This window comes from Trachurus trachurus, assembly GCF_905171665.1.
Source record: "Trachurus trachurus genome assembly, chromosome: 14".
In the NCBI taxonomy this organism is placed as follows: domain Eukaryota; kingdom Metazoa; phylum Chordata; class Actinopteri; order Carangiformes; family Carangidae; genus Trachurus; species Trachurus trachurus.
The window spans coordinates 25,791,127-25,815,462 of record NC_139903.1 but is presented as its reverse complement, the minus strand read 5'-3'; the positions used below and the strand labels follow the sequence as shown (position 1 = coordinate 25,815,462).

Genomic DNA, 24,336 nt, shown 5'->3' with positions numbered 1-24,336 from the left:
GTTTTCCTTAATACAGCTTTTTTTTCTCTTTAGTTTGGTTGGTATTTTATTATTGTTTCATATATTTGTCACATTCTGTTTGCCTGAAACCCAGTTGTTTGCAACCTTTCTTTTTGGCTTAGGAAATAAATCAATGCTGACTGTATCTTTCAACATGTTAAGTTGCTGTAGGTCCTAATATTATGCGTGAATTCCCTATATCTTATTTTATTCTCTACAGTAAATGTAATTTTTTATTTATAATGAATAAATAATTAAAGATTCAAATGCTACTATAGTGGGTAGAAATTGACTTTTCAACGTGACATTGTGACACTCAGGCTACTAAGGATGAGATGTGATGCCTCCCTAAGGGGAGGTGCACATTTTAGACATCCTCCTGGACTTCCGTATACAAGTCAATGCAGATGTAGGATCAACTAAGGACTGTCAGGCCAGTTACACTAGTTCATAAGGACAGCAGATGGTGAGAGATAATGGTGTAGGAGGATGGAGAAACCTGATTGACAGGCCCCTAGAGTATTTAAGAAAAACCTCTAGGGACATATCCTTCATTTTAGACCTCACTTCACACAATTCAGTTTTTTGGGTTGTTGTTGTTTTTTTTTTGAGCAACAGCAAGTAAGTAAACTGTCTGGGCGCATGGGTGTTAACACAAAATGTATAGTGCTTTATTGTTATTATAAGATGTAGCCTCCTGAGGTATGGTGATTTTGTATTGCCACTACCACAGACCGGTTTCGACAGTCAGACAGTCACACTGACGAAGACTGACCGTCGAAACCGGTCTGTGGTAGTTGCCTGTACCAGTGAGGCATTAAAGACATCAGAAAGACACTGAGTGTTGCTGGCTTCTTGTTCTTTTTAAATTGTTTGCTAGCCGAGCATCTCTGGACTGTTTCTTTTTTTTCCTTTTTGAGTGTGCGCACTCTTCCTTCTTTGGTTAACTAAAAGTATTAGACACCAGGAAGGACCCTGAATGCGGCCGTGCAGGTCTACTGAGAGTAATTACAGTTTGACAGGAAGGGACCTGACACCACTTGTTTCTGAATATTGCAGCAAGCTGCCTCCTTCTGTCTTGTGAAATCTGGCCCATTGCCATTTTTATAACCGTAGCAGTTGACTGTGTTAATAATACGCTATAAGCTCAGTGTTACTTTAACACAGATGCTTACTGTTCTGGTTCAGTTTGTTACATTCAAGCATAATCCTGCCAAACCAGTTATCTGCAGTGTTGACCCACCACCATATCCCCTTCAGCAGCTGTACAGATGTCTCCACAGCCTCTACAGTTTGGTTACATCTTGTTTTGCCTCTCATGCACATCTGTCTCTCTCGTCTTTAAACCCCCTGGACTCCTTGTCTCCTCCCTTGACAACTTTAGCTCACCTGATCTTCTGTCACAAAAGAGTTTTTGAAAGTACTTGGATTGGCTTTGGGTAAACTTCCCCTCTCTCTTTTCTCTGGTCATCTTCTGTCTCCCCCTTGATGGCATAATGCGCTGCACAAGGTCTTCATGTAGTCTACTCCCATTTCCCCCATTCCCAGCAACGGAAATCTAGGATCCAAATTTTGGCCTATCTTGCAGTGTTCTTGAGGTGAAGTTACATTATGGCAGTTATCAAGCATATGCGCAACATTTTTCAATGAGTAAAACTGAATGTAAAAAATAACATGTTTGTTTAGAAGAAAACTAAAACACTGAGTTCAAAGGGGTGTATTCAGTATTTGTATTGATATACATATGTAACCTTGAGGATGTTCTAGCACACAGGGGCTTCAATTAAGGAGGCCACAACGGTCAGTGTGGGTCAATCATAATATGCCATTTATTTACAATTCTAAAATAACACTGAAGAACAAGAAGACAGACAGTCATATCACGGCTGGGGGACCAACCACCCACTGCCTAGGACACTGGCAGTAAACTAAATATCAAAAAGAAATATAAACCCAACACACTTAAAATAAAGACACCACACTAATTAAATGTGCAACCACAAACCATATCACCATCTAAAGTGAACTCCCAGCATCTCAACCACACCGGTGAATGGAGGACCCCACCAGCCGCAACACTAGAAACAGAAGAAGACAGAATGTTAAAATCCTAAAACTAAGCAAACTCAAATTTAAAATAATAAAAGACAATAAAATCAATATGGCTAAAATATAAAATACTAAACTAAAATAAACAGCAGTCAGTGCTGAGCCTAAAAGCAAAAGAAAGCACTGTTAATTTAGTTTGTAGGACATAAAGGTACAAGGTTTAAATGATGATGTTTTTGCATACCTCTGTATTTTAAAACAGTCAAGGTTTCAGTCCTACAAACAAATGATAGACCCACAATTAAAATCATTAAAACACAGATACCTCAGGGTGCACGAATGCACCCCTACGTTACCCTAACAATTAAAATACTAGGGGAGAGCGGGGTAAGTAGTGCCAATTTTTACTTAAACTGCCTTTAAAGCAAGGGGATTATAATAATGCCCCCAACTAATATATGTACATATAGTTTAGGATGTTGTGCATCCCTGGGAACAATCACTTTGAATCTTAAATCAACCGTTTCAGAAATATAGCTTTAGAAAAAAAAAAAAAAATTCTGGCACAACTTGCCCCCGGTGCGGGGTAAGTTGTGCCATTAGAGAGAATACACTGGGGTAAATTGTGCCATTGATAATTGAAGTAAAACAGATCATTTTAATCTCACAAATGTTAATGCTATATAAAAGCAAGACATTCAATACAAAATTAAAGCCAGAAGCGGCGATGATCGGGCCCTCGCTTGTCCCCATGCAGTCGCGGAGGCCTGAGGCACGCTGGGGGCTGTGGCGCAAAGAAACGCAATGTTTTGTTCATCCACCAGGCTACGAGCACAACCAGACTGGGCAGGTGTGTTCAGGGGCGGTCCCTCATCACACATGTTAAGTTTCAAGCAAATCCGTGCCCACTGCCATGTTTCTCCTATACAGTACACAGACAGCACTGCCACTGGCACAACTTAACCCAGGCCCTTTGGCACAAATTACCCCAAGCCCAGCATTTTGAGAAAAAAGGATTCCCCAGCTGTTTTGAGCTGGCATCATGCTAACTGCATAGACTCACGGTGTAGCTTAATAAAGCACTAAAACATGTGTGAACTGTTTTCAAAGTTATCTATAATTGTTCAAACACGGCAATCAAAAAACCTTGATCATAGAAATTTTACTTTGGAGGGCAAAAACTTGTTTTTTGAACATATATGTGCTTTCCTCTCAAGCCATGTGTCTCCCTTCTTGATAGGATGAGTGAAATGGATGCCCCTTCAAAAATTAGTGGTCACATGACCAACTTCTTCTATGGTTTTCTAGATAACAGGGGTGGAACTACTTGCCCCATGGCACAAATTACCCCACTCTCCCCTACCCTGATAAAACAATTCTAAAAACCCCAAAAGTCTATCTTACCAGAGTAGAGAGTCAACAGTCACAGCCACACAAAGGATTTGGAGAGAGTGACTCCTGGAGTCACACCTGCTACTAATCAGCCTCTCCTCAGTTCCTGTCTCCTCTGATTGGTCTCTGCTCTCTGCTGCTTCTTGTGACCTACTGCTACAATAGGGGTGGATCTTTTTTTTTAGTTTTATATTTTCTAAGAGTGATTTGGAAGAAACACATAATTTGTCCTTTTCCACGGGAGACAAAAGTGCCTCATCAGATAGGGGATCAGACTGGGGATGGTTGTAACATTTTTAACACTTCTATCTGTGTCTTGGAGCTCTTTTAAGCTGAAATGTGTCAAAATGTGACACAAATTAGTTACATGTGTCTGCTATTAAATGGCGTAGCTGTCATCTCTGCAGCACAAACAGAAAATGCATGGTTTAGTCAAGCACAAGGAGTGAAATGTTACAATTCACCCCATAGTTAACACAACCTGGGGTTAAAAGTCACATTGTAAAACACCCCAGGGTGAGATGTAACGTTATTAAATAATTATTATGACAAAAACTTAATATTGAACATAATTGTTGCGTGGCTGTGTGTGTGAAGGTGTGTAGTGTGTATAGTAGATTAGTTACTGTCTTAACCTTAACTTTAACCCTTTCATCTTTGTCTTTCATAAACTTAAATTCAAAGAAAACATAAATGCAATTAAAATTTTGGTTGGAGTAGGTTAACTTAATAAATTATTGTTACAGTACAACTAACCCAGACCCTTGTAGCCATGAAGCAGCTACGGCTAACAACTAAAACATTAGCACTAACAACTTGCATGAAAGGTATAAGATACACAATAACCATGATGTAAGTTTGATGAGTTTAAAGCAGAAGTAAGCGATCCGGTCGTTTTGGCTAATGCTGCGTTCCAGGCAGGCGTTTGAAACCGTAAATTACAGCTTCAAGTCACAACTTACGACTTTGTAGCGTTCCAGGCAACCCACTCGTGTTTTTCCGACCTGTTTTACCTGTGAAAGTGCACTATAACGGCCAATCGTAACTTCCAACCCGTGAACTCGTACCAGATCGAACTGGTACGACTTCACAGGTCGGAAAAACACGAGTTACGGGCTGCCCTGAACGCACCATAACAGTCCTCGTCCCTACGTCACCACATTCACGCGCATCCCTTGGCTGCACACACAGCCCTGCATGCCGTTCTCTCTCCTCATTGGATAAAACTTGTAGGATACGAGAAAAGTTTTCTCCTCGGCTCAGAGCAGAGCAGAGTGACTGACAGACCCGTGTTTCGGTCCAAACACTCTATGTAAGTGATTGCTGTCTGAAGATATAACTATTTAAGACTTATATTAACACAAAAATATCGCTTACTTCTGCTTTAACTACAAAGGGGAAAATATACTTTCATACCTCAAAATTAGTTTTTTCCTTCTAAAATTGTCTTTGTCTGCCAAACGGTGCTACTTCTTCATATGGAAATGGGACTAAACTGAGCATAATACAGAGAGCAAATCAGATGATTCAGAACTTGTTCCTGATAGAGAAATTGGAGGTGTTACAATGTTACAACCATTCCCGGTCTCCCCTATTCATTTGACCCTTGTTTCCTTCTCTCTACAGAAGGTTGGAGTCATGGCATCATTGCAAAAATCATTTGACGCTGTCAAAGATGTGGTAAATGCTGCTCGCAATGCCACCACAGTTCATGATAAAATCACTTTCTATGACAACTGGGCTGAGAGCTACGATCAGGTGATTCAGTGAAATTCTGGGAAACCAGGTTTCGTTGTGTGCATCTCAGTCATTAGAAACGTTTGATGAACCTCTGTGCTCTCACTCGCTGCTTTGAACAGGATGTGACTTTGATGGAATACAAATCAGCAACGGAAGCAGTAAAACTCATCTCCCCCCATTTCAGTGGAGACCATGGAGCAGTCGTGCTGGATGTGGCTTGTGGTACAGGCCATGTGGCGCTGAAGGTGAAATGAAAGCAGCAGAACAAGTTTAGCTTCTTCTAGAGCTAATGAAATAAATCCATTAGATAGCCTAGAAAATAATAATGAATAAATTGTGATTTGGTGGCCATTTAGTCATCTTCTCATTGTCTTACATGAAACCACCATTTCCTGAATCGGTATTCCCCCCCCTCTCTCAGCAAACCAAATGTCTCTTTTCCAGATGAAAGAGAATGGTTTTAAACATTTTGTGGGCATTGATGGAAGCAAGGCTATGTTGGAGCAGGCCCGAAAGAAAGAGCTGTACCAAGACCTCAAGCAATGCATTTTGGGAGAAGAGCCACTTCCTGTTGAAAAAGGTCGTGTAAGGATGTCAAAAACCCACAGTGCATGTTTTGCCTCTTTAAACATTTACAGCAAATGAATGAATGTGTAATGTGAATTGTTTGTGACCAATCAGCACCCATCTGCTGCACTGAACATTTTAAACTCTCAAACTTACTGATCAGTCTTGCTTTTGACAGTGGCAAACACTTGTTTTCAGAGAACAAGCAAGATTCAGATAAAGTATGATCAAGAATGATCACATTTCACCATAACCTTTATTTAAACTTGGAGATATATTGAGGAGTAACCTCATTTACAATATAGCCGAGATAAAACATAAAACATATAAGGACAGAAGACAAAACATTTGAAACATACTGTACATAAGCATAACAGAATACAGGAAGTTAAAGGTGACATGGCTAAATTGAAACATAAGTGTAGTTTTATCATTTTAGCAGTAATTTTTGGAGCAAACCAAAACACCTAAGGTAAAAAATCACCATGACTACAACCGTCACAAAAATGAACAGGATGAGTATATTTGTACTGGTTTACTACTATAAAAACGTAACAATATGTCAGGGTTGTGGCAGCTTCTCGCTATCTTTTTGGATAGTGAATACATCAATGAAACATTCAATAAATCAATAAAATGCAACTTCAATAACAAAGAAAGTGGTGATTAATTTCAATAGATATATTTCTTCTCCTCATCCCCTCTTCACTTCCTCCTGCAGGATCATTCGATGTGGTGGTGATCTTAGGAGCGCTGAGTATGGATCATGTTCCTGTGTGTGTACTCAGAGAGCTGTGCAGAGCCTGCAAACCAGGTATAATTTAGTTTTTATTGCATGATTAATCTTGGTGAATTGTCATCATAGTGGTCAGGGTTTTTTATTTATAATGTAGATGTTATTGAAGTTGTTTGACATGGCTGTTCACTCGTACATCTCTGCTGTCACCTGTTCCCACCAGGTGGTTATGTTTGTATGGCATCCAGACACGGCCAGGACAACTTGGAATTCATAGCTTCCCTGGAGCGTGAGTCGAAGCAAATGGAAGAAGAGGGGCTCTGGAGCTGTGTGGTTGCCAATGTGGTGGAAGACTGGGCAAGAAATTTGTCAGACCCAGAGGGCCGCTACATACCTGGTTCTATTTATCTCTACAAGAGGCTGTAGCACCACAGAGATGTGACATTATGTGCAACAATAAAATGCACAAGGTGATAGAATCCATCAACTGACTCTACACCTAAAATGTCAGGTGCCGGGATGCTTTTGTGGTTGATGGTGCTGACTCACTTAAATTGTGTAAATGATGCTTCCTTGCTTGTGGAGTTCAAAAGGAACATACATAATGGTGTGTGTTGATGTGGTGTGCAATATACACTATAAACAATTTACTCCACACAACACAATTTACTTGTTGAATGTAAAAATGTCTGAAATGCATCCATCAAATAAAATGCATTGTGCATTTAAAAGTCTCATAAAACAATTTTTCATAATTTTTGATAAAAGCTGCAAACCAAAAACAGAAAAACAGTAAGACTACTTCAAATCATTCCTAAATGTTAATGTTTCAGTCAAAGACATGCAGTGACACAAAGACAAATAAGCTTACTAGAGAGTCCAGATGTTCTGGTTCTCAAAGAGAAAAAAACTGTGAATCTCAAACAGCCACAGAAAAATTACACTCTAAACATAGGCTAAACAACATGAAATCTGGACTAACAGCTTCTTTCAAAACCTCCTGCCGTCTTCATAAAAAACCTCAACAGACTCTGTGCAGTGAGCGACTTGTTTGTATGGTTAGTATGGCAACATGTTCTGACTTGACCCATCAGATAGACTAAATATTAAAAGATCCAGCCTTGGTGCAGCAGCAGTAGCAATGTCAACATCCCCGAAAAGGGTGAGGCTCAACAGCTGGTACAACATGGCAGGTAGAAACATATACTGTAGCGGAAAAAGCTTTTTTCAGCAATTTTAAAATAATTGTCAAAGCATCCAATTAAAATTGTGTAAAATTGGGTCAAGCCCTTGATTTGCGAATGTAAATGGTAAATTGGTCAATGAGCCAGATACACAGGGAGGCAACCATGGTATTCAGCATTGTCATCATCTCCATGAACCCTTGGCTATCCCTAGAGGGGAGATACAATACTGCCTAATACAGCGCATCCAGAAAAATGTGTCATAACAGCAGGGTTGGGAGGGTTACTTTAAAAATGTATTCCAGTACAATTACAAGTTACCTGTTAGAAAATGTAATTAGTAACTTACTCTAAGTACTACAAAATTAAAGTAATGTAACGGATTACATTTAGTTACTTTTGGATAACTTTAATACCAAACATGCAAATTCAGTCACGCAGCCATCACGCATCAATAGAGGAAACAGGAAATGAAACGCACCGAGCATCCGCTAAATTTCAAAATAAAACACAATGGATAAACTCTCGATTGTAAATCATCACTTTATCAACATTAGTGACAGACGCCGGCACAAACCACGAGTTAATCCACACTCAAACCGAAGCAACAATAATGTTAACTGTACTCAACAAGCTAGTATTACAAGGTTTACAACAGATATGACAGACAACCTGGGCTGTGTGTGTGTGTGTGTGTGTGTGTGTGTGTGTGTGTGTGTGTGTGTGTGTGTGTGTGTGTGTGTGTGTGTGTGTGTGTGTGTGTGTGTGTGTGTGTGCGTGCGCCCAACCAATCCGCCCCCTAAAGACTCAAGCCCTGAACCCTCACTGACTAAAGTGACGTCAGCTAAGTGACAGAGTGTGAGAGTCTGTGAGGGTCCAGATGCTGTAAATATGAATGGAACAGCACTTACACACTCTCACGACACGTTACCTTGACAACAAAATGTTGTTGACTCCGGTCTTGGGCCGATAATTTACCGTACTTTCAACGTGCACAAGGTGTGTGAGGTGGACGGACTCAAAACAAAATGTTCCCGGATCAGATCTGCTCAAATCATCATCAATAAACACAAACTGCACATTAATACTGACAGTAAACTTCTTTTTTTTTTTTTCTTTCTTTTTTTTTTGGTTGTTGCTCCTGTCCATTAACAATAAAGAGAGCGGCGGAGCTCTCTCTGACTGCGTGTGGTAATTTACTTTTTTTTTTTTTTTAACACTTGCGTTCCGACGGCATCTCATGTGTTTGACTTCACAACGCTATGAACTGTGGGTAATTCCCCTACCCAAAGTCAGCATCGGTGCTGACTTACGGTAAGAGGGCAGTAAGGGCTCATTCACTGACTCACTGACTTGGTGATCTGACAACGGAACAGCCCTCACACACTCACGGACTTCCCGTGAACGCGCCTCTAAGTCAGTGAGTCCGTGAGGGGTCGGATTGGAATTGGGCCTATGAGGCAGCGTAGCCTCAGCCACACACACACACCGTAGGCTACGGGCAGAAGAGGCAGAGGTGCTCTGTCTGTGTGCCTCACCTCTGAAACTACAACGAGACGGCGAGTGGCTTCTACGGCCGCTCTATAGCCTGTGGTTGATTTTTAAAATGTGAAGTAATCAGCTAAGTAATCTCCGTTTTTATCAAATGTACCGGTAATCTGATTACGTTTTTTTTTTCTGTACTTGTAACGGACTACAGTTACCCTTTTTTTGTATCCTGATTACGTAACGCCGTTACATGTAGTCCGTTACTCCCCAAGCCTGCATAACAGCAGAACCTTGCACTGTCAACCATCAAAAGCTCATTAAAACAACAAGTTTGGCTACTTATGCATATTTTGTCTTCATATGGACAACCCCAAAACAATTTACTCTGGAAGCAGAAGAAAGTCTCACTCTTCAGTGTTTAAAGGAGCATTATCGCAAATACAGCAGTAATAGCATAAAACAAACTGAAATATGCAAAAGATGGGTCGGGGGGAGCCATAACTAAATTTACAAAAAAAATCGCCAACAGTATAGTGTCCGTGGGGCAAATGCAGCATTTGTCTTTGTTATGATCCAAGCCGGCCCGGCGCTTGCTGCGTTCAATTGCACTCGGAACTCACAAATCCGACCTCCGAACCGGAAAAATGCAACAGTAAATTGTAATGTAGCAGTGTTAGGCTGCTTATAGTCACTGAATCGTCCCACTGCGGACTGCACGTCACACCAACGATCATACATTTGTAGGAGGAAGTTGCAGTTGCTGTTGTTGCCGTTGTTGTGGTTGTGCGCGAGTAGAGCTGCCGCTTCCACTAGCGAGTTTTCTTTTTCCTTTCCCGCGATTGCACGTTCATTCAGCCTGGTGAGGGAGGGGGAGGGAGGAGGGGGGAGGGGGGAGGAGGGAGGAGGAGGGGGAGAAGGGGAGGACTAAACGAGGCTCCTCTCTCTCTCTGACAGCTGCCCGCTTGTTTATATCTGATATGCTCCGCCTGGCTCCATCTAGTGGCCGAATTAAGAATTTGGATTTGCGATAATGCTCCTTTAAGTAGTTAATTTCACTGAAAGAGTGAAATTAAATGAAAGAGTGAAATTAAATGCTGAAAGAGTGCATTTGTGTGCAACTGTAATTAAATCATGAAACAATCTTTATTGTTTAGTTTATTGTTAGTATTTTTGCCCTTTGGACCATAGGTCGTCGTCATAGTCCTCGTACTTACAAGTGCCTAATAGCTCCAAATCATTGTGTCAAAGGTTACTGTATACCAGGCAACAGGAAGGAGGGCAAGCTTAGAGGCATGCAGGCACAAGACTGGGGAACTGGTAACAGGAACTCTTTAATGTTCTTATGCTGAGTGGTTATGGCCACCAACAGTTGCTTATTCACACCATGGTTGATGCCTTGGCCTATGCAAGCACATACTGTTACTGCTGTTATCTGCTGCATGCATAGGCAGCTGCCTTATTTGGCCATGTTTGGCTTTGGACCATGCACTTTGCATAATCACACTGCTGCAGGCTCTGTGTATGAATTATCCTGCATGTTACTGCTCGCCATAGTTGTAACCCCACCTTGGATTATGCAGTCCACACATAAACTGCCACCTGGCTCAGGCACGTGCACACATAGGGCCCAAAGGGTGCTTGAGCCCCTGCCCTTTTTGCCTCGTATTAAAAAGTGCCCTTTTTGTTTTATGTTTTTTTTTTTTTTTTTTTTTTTCAATAAATGCATTCCTGTTGTGCATGAGGATGTAAACAACCGCGCTGTAAAAATGCCACGGTTATCTACCGTACGCATTTCCTTGTAATACACACGGTATTGTGTATGTACGTTGGTGTGTGTTGTCCGCTGCTGCTCCGCTCTGTCCCTCACTGAGGGGCGGGGGGGGGGGGGGCTGCCCCGCGGTGCGCGCTCCCTCACATGCACGTCCAGAGAGAGAGAGAGAGAAGTAGAAGCTGCTGCCTCATCGATAACTCTGTGTGTACCGCTGCCGCACATAGATGAGACGTGACAGTGGAGCGACTTGTGTCGAATCTTGTGAGTTATAAATCCACCAACATCACTTCCTTGTCGGTTCTGACAAGTCGCCGTCCACTTATTCAACGAGCTTAATATGAGTCATATTTCAGAAAAGCGCCCATTTGTGTTTGTTTAGCTAACTGCTTGTTAAGAGTTAAGCCCCACCCCGTCCTCTGTCTAACATCACCTGAATGTAGTGAACAACAACAGCAACAGGAGGAATCACTCACTCAGCTTGATTTCACTGACTATGTGAATTTGTTTCCAGATATTGAGTTACTGGTAATTGTGACTTTGCTGTTGTAAATATTGCTGCTGTTCTGAAATATGCACAGTAGCAGTCACAGTAGTCATTTCTTGGTTTTGTGTGTGTAGCCTGTAGGCTTAGCCTACTTCTATTTTGCACTTGCACTCACATGATTTGTTTTTTCTGCAAGCCATGTTAATGTGCACCCAATACCATATTAGCCTTAGCCTACCAGTTCAGAAGTCATGACTCTGTTTCGGGAAGTTGGGAAATTGGTCCAGCGTGTTGACTGCAGTCCTGAAGGCGTGCAGGCTTTCTCTACCAACTAAATAGTAACTGTAATTTATTTTTATTTATTTATTTTGATATTAAGGCCCGAAAAAATTGTACATACTGCCCTTTTCTGATGTTGAGCCCCTGCCCCTCTATAGTTATGTGCACGTCCCTGACCTGGCTATAGGCTTTATGCCGAGCTCCACTACTTCCTGAACTTAAACAAGCTCCTTTATTTCCTGTCTAACATTATTGGACAAACTGATTAATCCAGGTGTGTCTGACTCTGACCTCAGTAGTCACAACAATGGTCAGACACACCTGGTTTAATCAGTTTGTCCAATAGTGTAAGACAGGAAATAAAGGAGCTTGTTTATACAGGAAGTAGTGGAGCTGTGCATAAAGCCTATTGCTTTGGTCCCACAGGGAGCAAATGCACAGTCTATGGCTAAAGGCTGTGGCCAAGTAGTGCCTTCCTCTGGCCCCTGCAGCTGGCACAAGCCACAGTGGCAGAGCGAGGCATCTTGCAGTTGTAGTGACTGCAGCAGCAATGGTGTGTACTGTATGCAGAGTCTATGGGCCAGGACCGAGGAGCCCCTCTACAGAATTCGCCTTTAGGACAAGAAAGAGATGAAGTGATATTAACTGATTGCACACATTTCTAAAACCAGTTATGGAACATAATTAAGTGTCTGCACTGTGCATTGGTCAAAGCCAAGAGCCAAAGCAGTAGCCTGGTGCAAGCTCACCCACCCCAGCCACATCCTGCCAGCTGGCTGCTGTTGATAAATGTAGTACTTCATTCATCCCCAAAAATGGTTGCCTCTCAACATAACGCATACAGGGATCACAATGTCATCACAATGTAAGTGGACTAGTAATACAGTTTTGCATCTAACCGGATTGCACAAATAATAGCAAAGATGCATATCATATAAGTGTAGACAAAAGCACACTGCAATGCAGAATGAACCAGAATGACCAGATGGCTGCCCTGCATTAAAAACTTAACTTTCCCTGGTCTAGAATAGCTTTAAGGGTTCTTTTTTTTACTGCATAAACCGTCTCAGTGGCCGTGATGGATCCCCTCAGATGAGATTATGATTACACACAAAAAAGGATTTTCTAAGAACTAAAGAAGAGCGAGGGAGATAAGTGGGTGGGGGAGGGGGTTTTCCCTCTCGGGGACTCATCACAGCGTGATGTCCAGCAGCCACGGGAATATCAGATTTGGGAGAATGAGTATCATTCAGAGAGTTCATTTAGCTTGACGATGGGTTTGCTACCTCTTTAACTCTGGAAAGCCTGTGACGGTTTCTTCCATCTGTTTTAGCTGTGAGCTGTCCCATGGCATTTGGCACACAGATTAGAGTAATAGGGGAGAAGGAGCAGGGGTACGTTCAGAGACTGAGAATTGCATTCCAGAAGAGAGGATGGGCTACGAAGACATAAAGGAGTGAAATCACGTCCTACTCAGAGAGAAAGAGAGAATAGGTCTTTGACAGGGGTTTTGCTGTGGAGGCATTTAAAGGAGTGAAATAATTGGATGCTGGAGGCCTCGTCTCAGCAAAAGCAAGAATGCAAACTCCATTCTTCCCGTGAGTGTGAGGCATGTGGAGGAGGTACAGTAAAGTCGGGTGACGGGGTTGTCATCCAGTAAAATCACAACCAAGGGCTTTTAATAGCTTTTCTTCCAGGCTACGCCATACGCTCAATGTAAATAAAATTAGGGCTTTTTTTCTGTAGAATTGCATCCTGGGAAGAGGCCAAGTTATACACAGGTATCAAGGGATCTCCACATTGTATTGCTTCTTCAGAGATATTGATCCTTTCATGGCTATTCTGCTCCACTGCAGATGAAAGCAGGCTGCTTCCTGCCTGGTATCACACTGGTGAACTTGGCAAGGAATGAATGACTGCCTGAGAAAGAAATGAAGGCAGTGCTGAATGTAATCCTTTGACCTACTCTTGCAGCAACTGGGCTTCGGTTTTAGAGAACAATAGGACAAGGACTGGACAGACTTGTCCTCATTCATTCTCATTCAATTCATGTTAATTGACTGGAGCTGAGTTAAAGTTACTGAAACAGTATTTCATCCAAATATGTCAGAGTTAATTCATGAAGACTACCCTCCACCGTGGTGACATTTGTACAGTTTTTACTTTTTTTTTTTACATTTCGTTTTGGCTTTCTGCATCTTTATCTGCAAGATAAGATATGCAGTTCCCAGCTCCAACTCCATCCTAACTGCTGATCTCAGGGAAGCGAGAGCAAGGGTATATTTCCAAACTGTAGAATATCCCCTTAAATACCCCTGCTCACCATTCAATCATGATATGCGGAGGAGGGGAAGGAGGAACTTCTTATCATTAAAATTATTTCTATAATTTTTCTTTGTAGGATTTCAGATGAGACATTAAAAGCCTGCACTATATATTTCATTTAGAGGAGTTGGCTATTTTGGGTCCAGTGTTGAGAATGTTCTTTAAAGCAGAAGTAAGCGATCCGGTCGTTTTTGGCTAACTTCTTGTCAGCCGATGGAGTTAGCAGTCCCCGCCCTCGTCCCTACGTCTCCACATTCACGCGCATCCCTTGGCTGCACACACAGAGAGGACCGCCCCTTTATGCCGTTCTCTCTCCTCATTGGATAAAGGTTGTAGGATACAAGGAAAGTTTTCTCCTCGGCTCAGAGCAGAGCAGAGTGACTGACAGACCCGTGTTTCAGACCAAACACTCTATAGAAGTGATTGCTGTCGGAAGATATAACTATTTAAGACTTATATTAACACAAACATTCCGCTTACTTCTGCTTTAAATTCATATTTTGCCTTTACATTCATCCAGATATAGCTCAAAATCTTTACCATCTAAACTAGTTATGGTTTGTCAGATGATGATAGCTAGATGTTTAATGTGGGACACTAAGAGCTGCAGTCCATGGCTGGTGTTCATGAGTAGACGGATGACAATAAGAAGACATCACGATTTATGTGATCAAATGGCACATGTTGGTGTGTACTCCAACAGAGGCTATAGTAAAAAAAGATTTTCAATATTCATTCAACAGCAAGTCTTTAGGAGAGCACACATGTGACTGAGTAAGGGTTTGTTTTGGCCCAGGATGCAACAGGTCTAGTGGGACCTCTAGTGGCAGTGACGATCACTTACAGAACATTTCCTTTACAGTTACACATAGTCACTCCTCTCTGCTGCAGAGTGGAGTCACTGGGATGTTATTTCTTTCTTTCTCAGTCTCCAGCTGGTGCTATAGCCAATGAACTGAACATAATGCATCTGTGTGGATGTGTACAACCATACAGTCCTATTAGCAGCAAGCAGATATACCATTTTATAAATAATGCACATTTTTCCACAAAGCTGTACAGAGGGCCACACAGCAGCTCTGTACACACACACACACACACACACACACACACACACACACACACACACACACACACACACACACACACACACACACACACACACACACACACACACACACACTCACAGTGCCATACATCAGTCCTCCTGACCAATTGGATTTCTGTATTCTGTCGACATCTGGAAACAGCTGACTGCATGGAAGAAATGACAGCTACAGACTGAGTTTATTTCAGTGTTATCTATATATGTGTGAGTGTGCTGTATTCATATGCGTCTGTTGTTGTCGAGGCAAACCTATTTATGGGTATCTCCTTTGTTATAACCACTATGCTGCCTCAGAAGGGACTAACCAGGCAGCAGGATGAGAGCCTCATCTTTCTTTTTCTTTTTTTTGTTTATCCTTATGTTTGACTTGCCGCAGTGAGAATAACAGGGGGAAGAGATGTTTTTATTTTGGTTCAAACAGGCTTTTTGGTGCAGCTCACAGACAGAGTGGCTTCTTCAGCTGAGAAACTTTGTCAATGAGATGCAAATCCATGCAGCAGTGAGGTGGGGGGGCCACAGAGCTGGGCTGCTGCACGTGCAGACACATGCTTGCCCAGACACACACACACACATTAGAGTCAACTTTCTTCTTCAAACGCTTCAAACATGCATGCATTTGCTGAGACACTGCATGGTAAAATTGACTTTCTTCGTGATCAGTCACTTTCAGATTCCCACACCGACGGTGTCAGCAGCAGCAGCAGGACGGGGGCTGTCTGGGGCCGGGCTAACCTGCAAAAATTAAATTAAGCCAATCATCCTCATACAATCCAATCATTCTGCAATACTGATATTCTATGTGGGGCCTTATTCAATCAGGGAAGACTTGTGTTCCAAAACACGACATATCCATTTCAGTGTCGAGATATATCATAACTAAAAGTTTGCGGTTGAGTCAGAGGGGCTGAACTGATTCAATTTGTAATAGGTACTATCACATTGGTAAATGTTGCATGTATGGACTATTGTGGTATATTGATGTCTTGATGAGAAGAAGTGATCACCGCTGACACGTCTTTTCTTGCATTCAAAAAGCGTTTATTACAAGAAAGAACAATGTGACAAAAATGCTGAGTCCTGGAGAATCTCTAGTGCCAATATGAGATCTCTCTCCTTCAGCTCAAAGTATTGTCTGTTTTCTTACCCCCATAATCCCACCTTTTCCAAACAAAAGAATGTACCTAACCCAGATGGTCATAAACTAAGACAATATCTGACCTGTACAATTTACCCTCTGGCGTTTAACCTTTAGGCTAACGTAAACATAGGTGGATCAAAGAAAACATGGGTTCAAAGAAAACAGAAAACAGACAAAAAAAAACAAAGGTTTCACAGAGTAGAGGATAATATACTTCACTATCTTATGCTGATGGGGGGAATCCAGTTGAGATTCCCAGTCAGAGCTGCAGTTATATGTTAAAATTTTGTCACAATTTATCAGTGTGTTTCAATTGCACTTTGCATTTTATCAACTTTTCCATCCTCCATATAGAAACTGACACTGTGTATGAAAGGTGGATGGCTTTATGACAGACCACACACACAGGATCAATTGAGCCCAGCTTCCTGTCATATTTGCATAGTCATCATTGTGTAGTCTGATCCCAGCATTACATCATCATTTTCCCATTAAAGCTTCTTGTTATAGTATATTAACAACAAGTCATCCTACACAGGGTTGGGATGGGAAGAGTCAGAGTGAGAGTCACAGGAGACCGGCCATACGGTGACCGTCGCCGCTCAGTGATTGGACTTGGAGGTCACACTGCGTTTTGCTTCGCTCCGCAGATCTAGTGAAGGTGACGGCTCTGTCAAATAAGATATTGATCTAACTTGTGCGTGTGTTGATGTTTCAATGAGAGCGAGTGTGCATGTGAACTCAAGTGTGGCCGCTCTTGCTACCTATAATCGATTTATCTGACAGCTTTATAGTATCAGTGAACTGCAGGCCGTTGTTTGATAGCAGGCTCCTCGGGGCATGTTGGTGATTAGGCAGTGGCTTGTTGAATATTTGATTTCTTCTCCCTTCTTTATGTGCATATGTGTGTGTGTGTGTGTGTGTCCTGCATTCAACAAACATTAGTAGATCGATTCTCATTTGTATGTGCAGGCCCTGAATGTGAAGGTTGAGTCCTCCTTTTATCTGTTATGCAGCTCACCAACATGAGGTGACACTGTTGATTTGGCGATGGATCAATAGGACAGGATACCGTCGCACCAGGAGATAATGAGGCATCTCTCTCACTCGCAGCATCATGTTGTCATCTTGAGAGCTCATCTTGTTAGAATGCACTGTAAATTTGTACAAGAATATGTTTTTAATGTTACATAATCCCAATCTCTCCTCTGTAAATTGGATGTAAAATTTCAGTAAAGTTTACTTGAGTGAACAGTTTCATTGTAGGTGGTAATGTCCTCTTTCTATTACCTGATATGTAACTCTTTTTTATCCTTGTGATTTATTTTCAGTTGAACTGTGCACACTTTTTCGCAGTTAAATACATGCATAAACATTTATGGCCGTGTTTCTCCAGGTGCAATGGTTAGGAATATTTTGTTTATGACCATTCAGATGTGATCACCCAGCTTCTTTATTTCTTTACTGACACTGCAATAGGCTTTGATTTAAATTTTTTGAAAGGACTGTTAATGGTCTGTGACGCAGTAGATTGCACTTGAAGTATTTCATCTTCCTAGAGCGGTGTTTCACGTTAAGAATTAACGAAGAATAAACACTCTTTTTCTCATAATCCGTCTGGGTTTTGGCACGGTGGCAGCACCAGATTAAATATTAAATGGAAAAGAGAAGAGAAGATGAAATGAGAGAAGTGAAGTGAGAGAGATGGGTGTGAGGAGTTAGACGGATGGATGAAGGAAAGAGAACGGAGGGCGAGCGGATGGCAGTATAGAGATCAATGGGACAGGACGTGTTAATGAGTTATACGTGGGCCTCGTCAGGTCGTTGAGGCATTGCCTTGCTTAATTATTAAAAGTTGCACTGGTCTAGCATTGCACTTAGAAACAGAAGTATTGACGCCTACATTACCCACAATGCAAGCTTATGTAGCATTGAGCAGCAGCAAGCATCTACACAGGCGGCTCCACACAACCAGATTGTCTTCATTTTCAGATATAGGGCTTCACAATATGCAAAATAAACACCATATTGTGATTACATGGACAGATTTTGTGATTGTGATATTTGATTTCAATATGAATTTTGTTTGTTTTTTCATTTTCACCTTAAAAAAAATCTAAAATTTATGATGTGATTTTTGTTGGGTCTATACAAACATTTCCCTTTACCTTGAGAATATGATTTGTTGGCCAGGACACAATACTTATAGTGGTGACAATGTTGTGACACATTTGACCTTTATCAAACACATTAAAGTTATTGGATATTGCACTTGGTCATATTGCCATTTCAATTACATTGCAATTAATAGTCCAGCTCTATTTTTTTTTTTATATATGGAGAGAGACATAAAAATGCTTGATACAATGAGTAGCCTATGTGTAAAAAAAAAGAAGAAAAAAAAAGGAATTAGTTCCTTGTGAAAACTAAACTAATCAGTATTTTATGTTCTATTAACAGAGGATTATGTGTGTAATGTGGAAGGGATAGCTAGCAGTGATGAATTATCATCCCACTCAGCAGTCCTCCTCGGCTCTACAGACCATTCAATTGTTTTCACACTCATTGTCTTGGTTTAAAGGTACTTGATCTGTTCTCCCTGCTCTCATCAGCTTTGTTTCCAGTTGGAGCTTCAGTGCTGTTTACCTCGGCAGGCAGACAAAGGTACTGACTAGCTGGTGAACATGATGGAGCGTTTAGCCATTAAAGGTTGGTGGAGGTTGGTGGAGACCAACCAAGAAAAGGACTTTAATTTCCCATGCGGCTAAAAATATGAGTGAATATTGCTCCATGTTTGTATATAGCATCCACAATGAGCAGATTAAGTATTCATTATTGCTGCTTTTAAGAAAAGTTTACGGAAACTTACTGAAATTTAGGTTCACAAACTCTTAGCCAAACTGTCTCTGCCTCTGCAACCTCAGTGTTACAATTTCAGCTGTTCAGTTTTAAAAAATAATGATTTAGCATAAGCGAAGACAATTTGAAGGAGATGACTCAGCAGAGGAAACTACGCACAGCACAGTGAGAGACGTTTGTGCAGAATAACAAGCTGCAGCTCTCAGTTGTTGTGAGGCGATGATCTTTTTTTTTTTAAACCATGAAATGTTGATGCGCATTTGTGATGTTAGAAGACACCATGTGATACTGACTTGCTTGAATTTTTGATAGAACGAAGAGAAGTGTTGAAAGAGTGTCTGCATGTCGCAAAAACGTTGAAATAAGAACTTAGATGGTCAAAATAAAGTCCAGGTTGCAGATTATCTTTCGCTTTCTCTCAGTCTCACTCTGTTAATGTGTGTGTGCTTTGGCTCAACCTCCTAAGTCCTCGGGCTGTTCATCTTATTATCTGAAATTTGGCAGCTTCTCCCTGTTTGTCTCTGTATATTTAGATATTGAAATGTGTGTGGTGTGTTTGAATGTGCTGGAAGACTAACTATGCTAATATGGTCTTTTTTTTCTCTCCCCTTCTCTCACTCACACACACACAGGCACACACACTAGCAGTTCCCCATGCTTCTCTGTTATGACCTACTTCCTCCCTGATCATGTGACCACCAGCCAGCTACTGAGATTAGGCGGGAGAACCACAGGTCCAGAAGTGCCCTCCAGCATCAGTCCCAGGATGCACAGGGGCACCTCGCTGCATTCCTTGCCCCCAGGAGGATCCTCCTGTCAGTAATTAGTGAACACCGCCTCTGGCGTGCGCATGCATTTCTGTGTGTGTGTTTGAGTTTGTAGGTTTTGTATGTGTAAGAGAGAATATTCTGCAACATGCTGTTCAATGCTTTCAGTCTAAACCTCCAGTTGTTGCTTATTTGTCTGCTAAATACTTTCATTCTGCTGACAAGATGACTTACTTACTCTGTCTAGTCACATTAGATCCCACTTACAGATCAAACTCTGTCCCTCTATTTACTGCATTTTGCAGACGTTTGCCTGAGCCTCTTGTTTCAGAAGAGTCCAGTGTCTTGCTAAAGTGCATTTTGACAGGGCTCATGACATGATGTTAGTGACTTTGTGCAGGTCCTGAATCAGTGACCTTTGAATTATACAATGATTGCTTCTGGTCCCCTGCCTCCTCGCTGCAAATGCAACGCTTCCTGTTGACTCAGAGGAGGAAGCAATAACATTACCTTAATAATCACTGTTTACCTGTCTTGTTACATTATTGAGGGGCGATTTACAAGCCAAACAACAAGTCCATATCCCAATTTAACATGCTTAGAGGTAGAAAGCTGATACTAATAACTTCTGCAAATTGTTAGCCCCTTGATGGCTGCACATGGCAGCTCCTGAAGTCTTGTCCACTCAGTCAAGTCATTGGTGTAAACAATGCCATATCTCTGTGCTGCCTGTCATTGCTAGAATAGGACCAAAAAGTGCCCTGCTCAGTCGTACAGTCAGCTTGCTGTGTGGGGCTCATGAAAGATCACAATTTTAACAGAGCTTTTAGCAGTGTACCGCTACATCTTACATGACCAATTTAAAGGGATAGTTGAACATTTTGGCAAATTGGCCCATTGTCATAATCCCTAGAAGTAGTTTTGTTACCTTTAATTATGGGTGCAAGCTATTTTTAGAATGGAGGCTCATGGGATTTCTTGGTTTCCCTCATCAAACTCATCAAATACACAATCCAACAACTCCAAAAAGCTCTCGTGGACAAGTTGTGACCTGCACATTCACCACGCTATGAGATAATAACGAAATGTTATGTTGTTTTCGAGGTAAATTCATGCAAAACATCTGATGTGCATTCCCATCGGGAGCAGTTTTTCGGCAAGCAGTCTCTGCATTTGCCTTGAAAACAACTCTGTCTCGTAACATTCCGTTATTATCTCATATCGGCTTGATGCCTCAGAAAACCATATAGTTAACAGTTTGATCCACATCAACTGCAGTTCTATCAGGTATCAATCTCTGTTCTGGAGACACTGGTACAGTTGTCTCTTTTTAGCTTTATAGTAATTCTATTTTTGATATCAATGATGTAAATCCCTATCTCTATGTTTTAGCTCTATTCTCTTGTATTGTCTGTGTTGTGTTTCTGTTGTTGTGTTATGTTTTGCTATGGACCCGGAGTCCGAAATAAAGATATATAGCGATTATGGCAATGGGCCAATTTGCCAAAAATGTTGAACTATCCCTTCAAAGAGATAAAACGTCTTCAATCTTTGATGCACGTACACTGCACTTCAAAGTCACACAGCTGTCAAGTCTTTACAGATTTAATATTGTCGGTACTTGTGTCAAATTGGGAAGCTGCTGAATCTGGGTGTGAATGTGAATCACAGGTAATCACACATAAAGGTCAATGAAATGAAAAAAAAAAACACGTTTGTTCACAAGAGGACGGATATTACTCACAGTGCCTTTGAGAAGCAACTTTACAGGAAGATGTTTACTCCGGTGCTGCTCTTATTCTGCTTTGTGGTTTGCTGTCATGTTAATGGAGAGCACTTCTCCATATTAAGTATGCCCTTGATCCCCCGTCCTTCTTCTGATGTGGTCCTGAATCACATTACACACACACACACACACACACACACACACACACATACTGCAAACGTGCACAAACAATACCACACGCAGAGACGCATTAACCCAGCCTTATATATTTTTCCAGAGTCCATGCACCTCCTTCACTCAAACTCCATCTTATCTGCTTATCTTTTCCCCAGCTCGCGCCCAGTTATGTCACTGGCTCTGGTTCTTCACTTCATGATGAAGCTAATAAGCAGACAGAGACAGAGGAAATGAAAAAAAAAAATCCTCATTATTTCCATTAACGGCACTAGCAACATTGTAACTGCAGAAAAAAACACACAGCCTCTCCTTCCTCACGAGCTCCATTTAGGTCTGAACCCTTGAAAAGAACAAGTGATTGATGTCTCTCTCGTTCTCTCATTATTTCATTCATCCGAGCTGTCTTTCATGTTCTCTGTACATCTGCCCCACATAAAAAGGAGCAAATGAATATTGAAGAAAAGGAGGTACTCTCAGCAAGAAGGTGAAGCTCCTCGTAAGCCCACTGAGCGACACAAACTAGCCCTTATTTGTTCTCTAGAAATCTTTCTTCACGCACATCTTTGATCCTCTTGTTGCAGAATCAATACTGAGGGAACAGACGCATGTGAGTGTGTACTCACTGCCACGTGCACACACGATCACAAACAGGGACAGACGCTCTGAAATCAATTGGGATGTTCAGGCTTCTCTATGTTTTTCAACTGTGTTTCTCAGTGTTTTGTTTGACTGAATGAAAGAAAGAAAGAACGATTGCCCAACAGATGGAAGTCAGCTGAGGTGTGTGCTGCTGTGTTTGATTTGTGTGCGTGTGTTTGAAATCCATTGATGATGTGATGTAGACATGACATCCCACCTTGTTCTTACTGGTCCTCTCTCTGTGGTACAGTGGGTGGTCTTTTTATAGAAGCAGCTACACACATGTGATAGACAGACATCCTGGTCTCTGATTGGCTGTAACACATCAAGGTGAGCTTGTCCCTGAACGCCTGCCCCACCTTGTTGAACGCCTACCGCACCTGTCACTGTCCGCAGCACAGGGACGTCGAGCATCATCATCTCCTTCCTCTCTCTGCTTTCATGTGCTGACGTTTGACATCTGGCTTCCAAACAGCATTCAACCTCTGTGCTATTTGGCAAAACGACAAACACAAGATAATTTACTTAGAGCTGATTTTTACACTGTGCTGCAAAAGTTGACTTTGTGTGTATTTGACTGCATGTATGAGCAAACTGGGATGGTGCATGCACATGTATGTTTGTGTATGCCTCACAAGCTGCACACAGATGGTGACATGCAGGAGGTGACAAAGTTCAATGTCAACCCCAGACATGCACATTGTGATCATGTTTACTGGATTTCTCCATGAGCGCAACAATAGGCTATTAGCAGCTCTGTCACCATCAGACTCGATGCTCAGACGTCATTGTGACAGAGACAAGACCCCGGTGATTGAGGGGTGTGTTGTTTGGTCGGGCAGAGACCAATAAAAGTGGAGTTATGAAGGTATTATTGACAAATAGAGTGGCCAGTTTATTATGGGGCATTAAAGTGGCAACAGATGGAGACCTTTGCCCATTGTTCTAGTTCACATAAGGGCAAATATCATTGTCCCACTTGGGTCCCTCTGAACTGTGTGAGTGTGAATGTATGTGTGTGTGTGTGAGCTCATACCTGTTTGATGCTGCTGATCTGGGCTTTACTCATTAGTATTAATGGATCACACACTAACTACATGATGTTCATTATGTCTGTCTACTTCAGTGCAGCTCAGTAGAGAGGGGCATTGTTAGTCGGTCAACATCAAACAAAGTATGAAACAAAGCACAAGACAGGAACTATACGAACACTTGTGAAATATTATGGCTTGAATGGATTGCAACATCTGAGTCGGTCTGCAGGCTGTTGTCAAACAATACGGATGTAGTGTCTGTTACTCTCAGGGAGTAGAAGCGTTGACTTGGATTTTCTTCAAAGTGCCTTCATGTCAGCCAATGGGCTGGGCAGCTGTGTGTGCGGCAGATGAGGTGAAGTGAGCATGCTCTAACCTCCATGTATTGCAGTAAACTTTTATCCTAATGGATTGAATGAATAGGCTATCTAAGTGAGAAGACCAAGACCTTTCTTTTTAGCTTCTTTCGGCTCATTGTTTTGATTTTACAGCCTGTCAGCCTGATTTTACAGTCAGTCTTGTTTTCCATTGGCTGTGATGAGCTGATGCAGCAGATGATCATCCTGTTAAACAAAACTGGAAGAGGCCAAAATGGCACTAAAAGAGAGTGATGCTTTTCAAAACTGTCTTGGTGCTTTCATGACACAGTCTAAGAGCTGCTTCCTAAGGTTTTGTGGCCTACATATAGACAAGAAAAAATACTTGCCTGTCTTCATATAGGCCCTACTACAATATTTTAATTCATTTTGTATGTAGAATGAGGGAAGGGGAATTTCCTCACATGTTGACTATTGGATTACTAGGCCTGATTTTGGGCGGGAACAAACTGCCCAGCTGCTCACAAACATGGCGGCCAATTTAGGCAAACGATAG

The 24,336-nt window shown here is 41.7% G+C and overlaps 2 protein-coding genes across 2 annotated transcripts in view; one reads left to right on the top strand and one right to left on the bottom strand.

Annotated features, from left to right (window-relative positions):
• Positions 1-24,336, bottom strand: part of LOC310997417 (claudin-4-like) — a gene marked incomplete at its 3' end in the record, with an annotated part of 147,964 nt that overhangs the window by 64,281 nt on the left and 59,347 nt on the right. The window lies entirely within an intron of this gene.
• On the top strand, positions 547-6,910 carry LOC310996554 (methyltransferase-like protein 27; the record flags this gene model as incomplete). The annotated part of the gene is made up of 6 exons (XM_083985977.1): positions 547-621; positions 5,068-5,199; positions 5,301-5,426; positions 5,626-5,761; positions 6,470-6,562; positions 6,708-6,910. Exons 2-6 carry the CDS (start codon positions 5,080-5,082, stop codon positions 6,908-6,910), a joined length of 678 nt encoding a protein of 225 aa, XP_083842103.1. The 5' UTR covers positions 547-621; positions 5,068-5,079.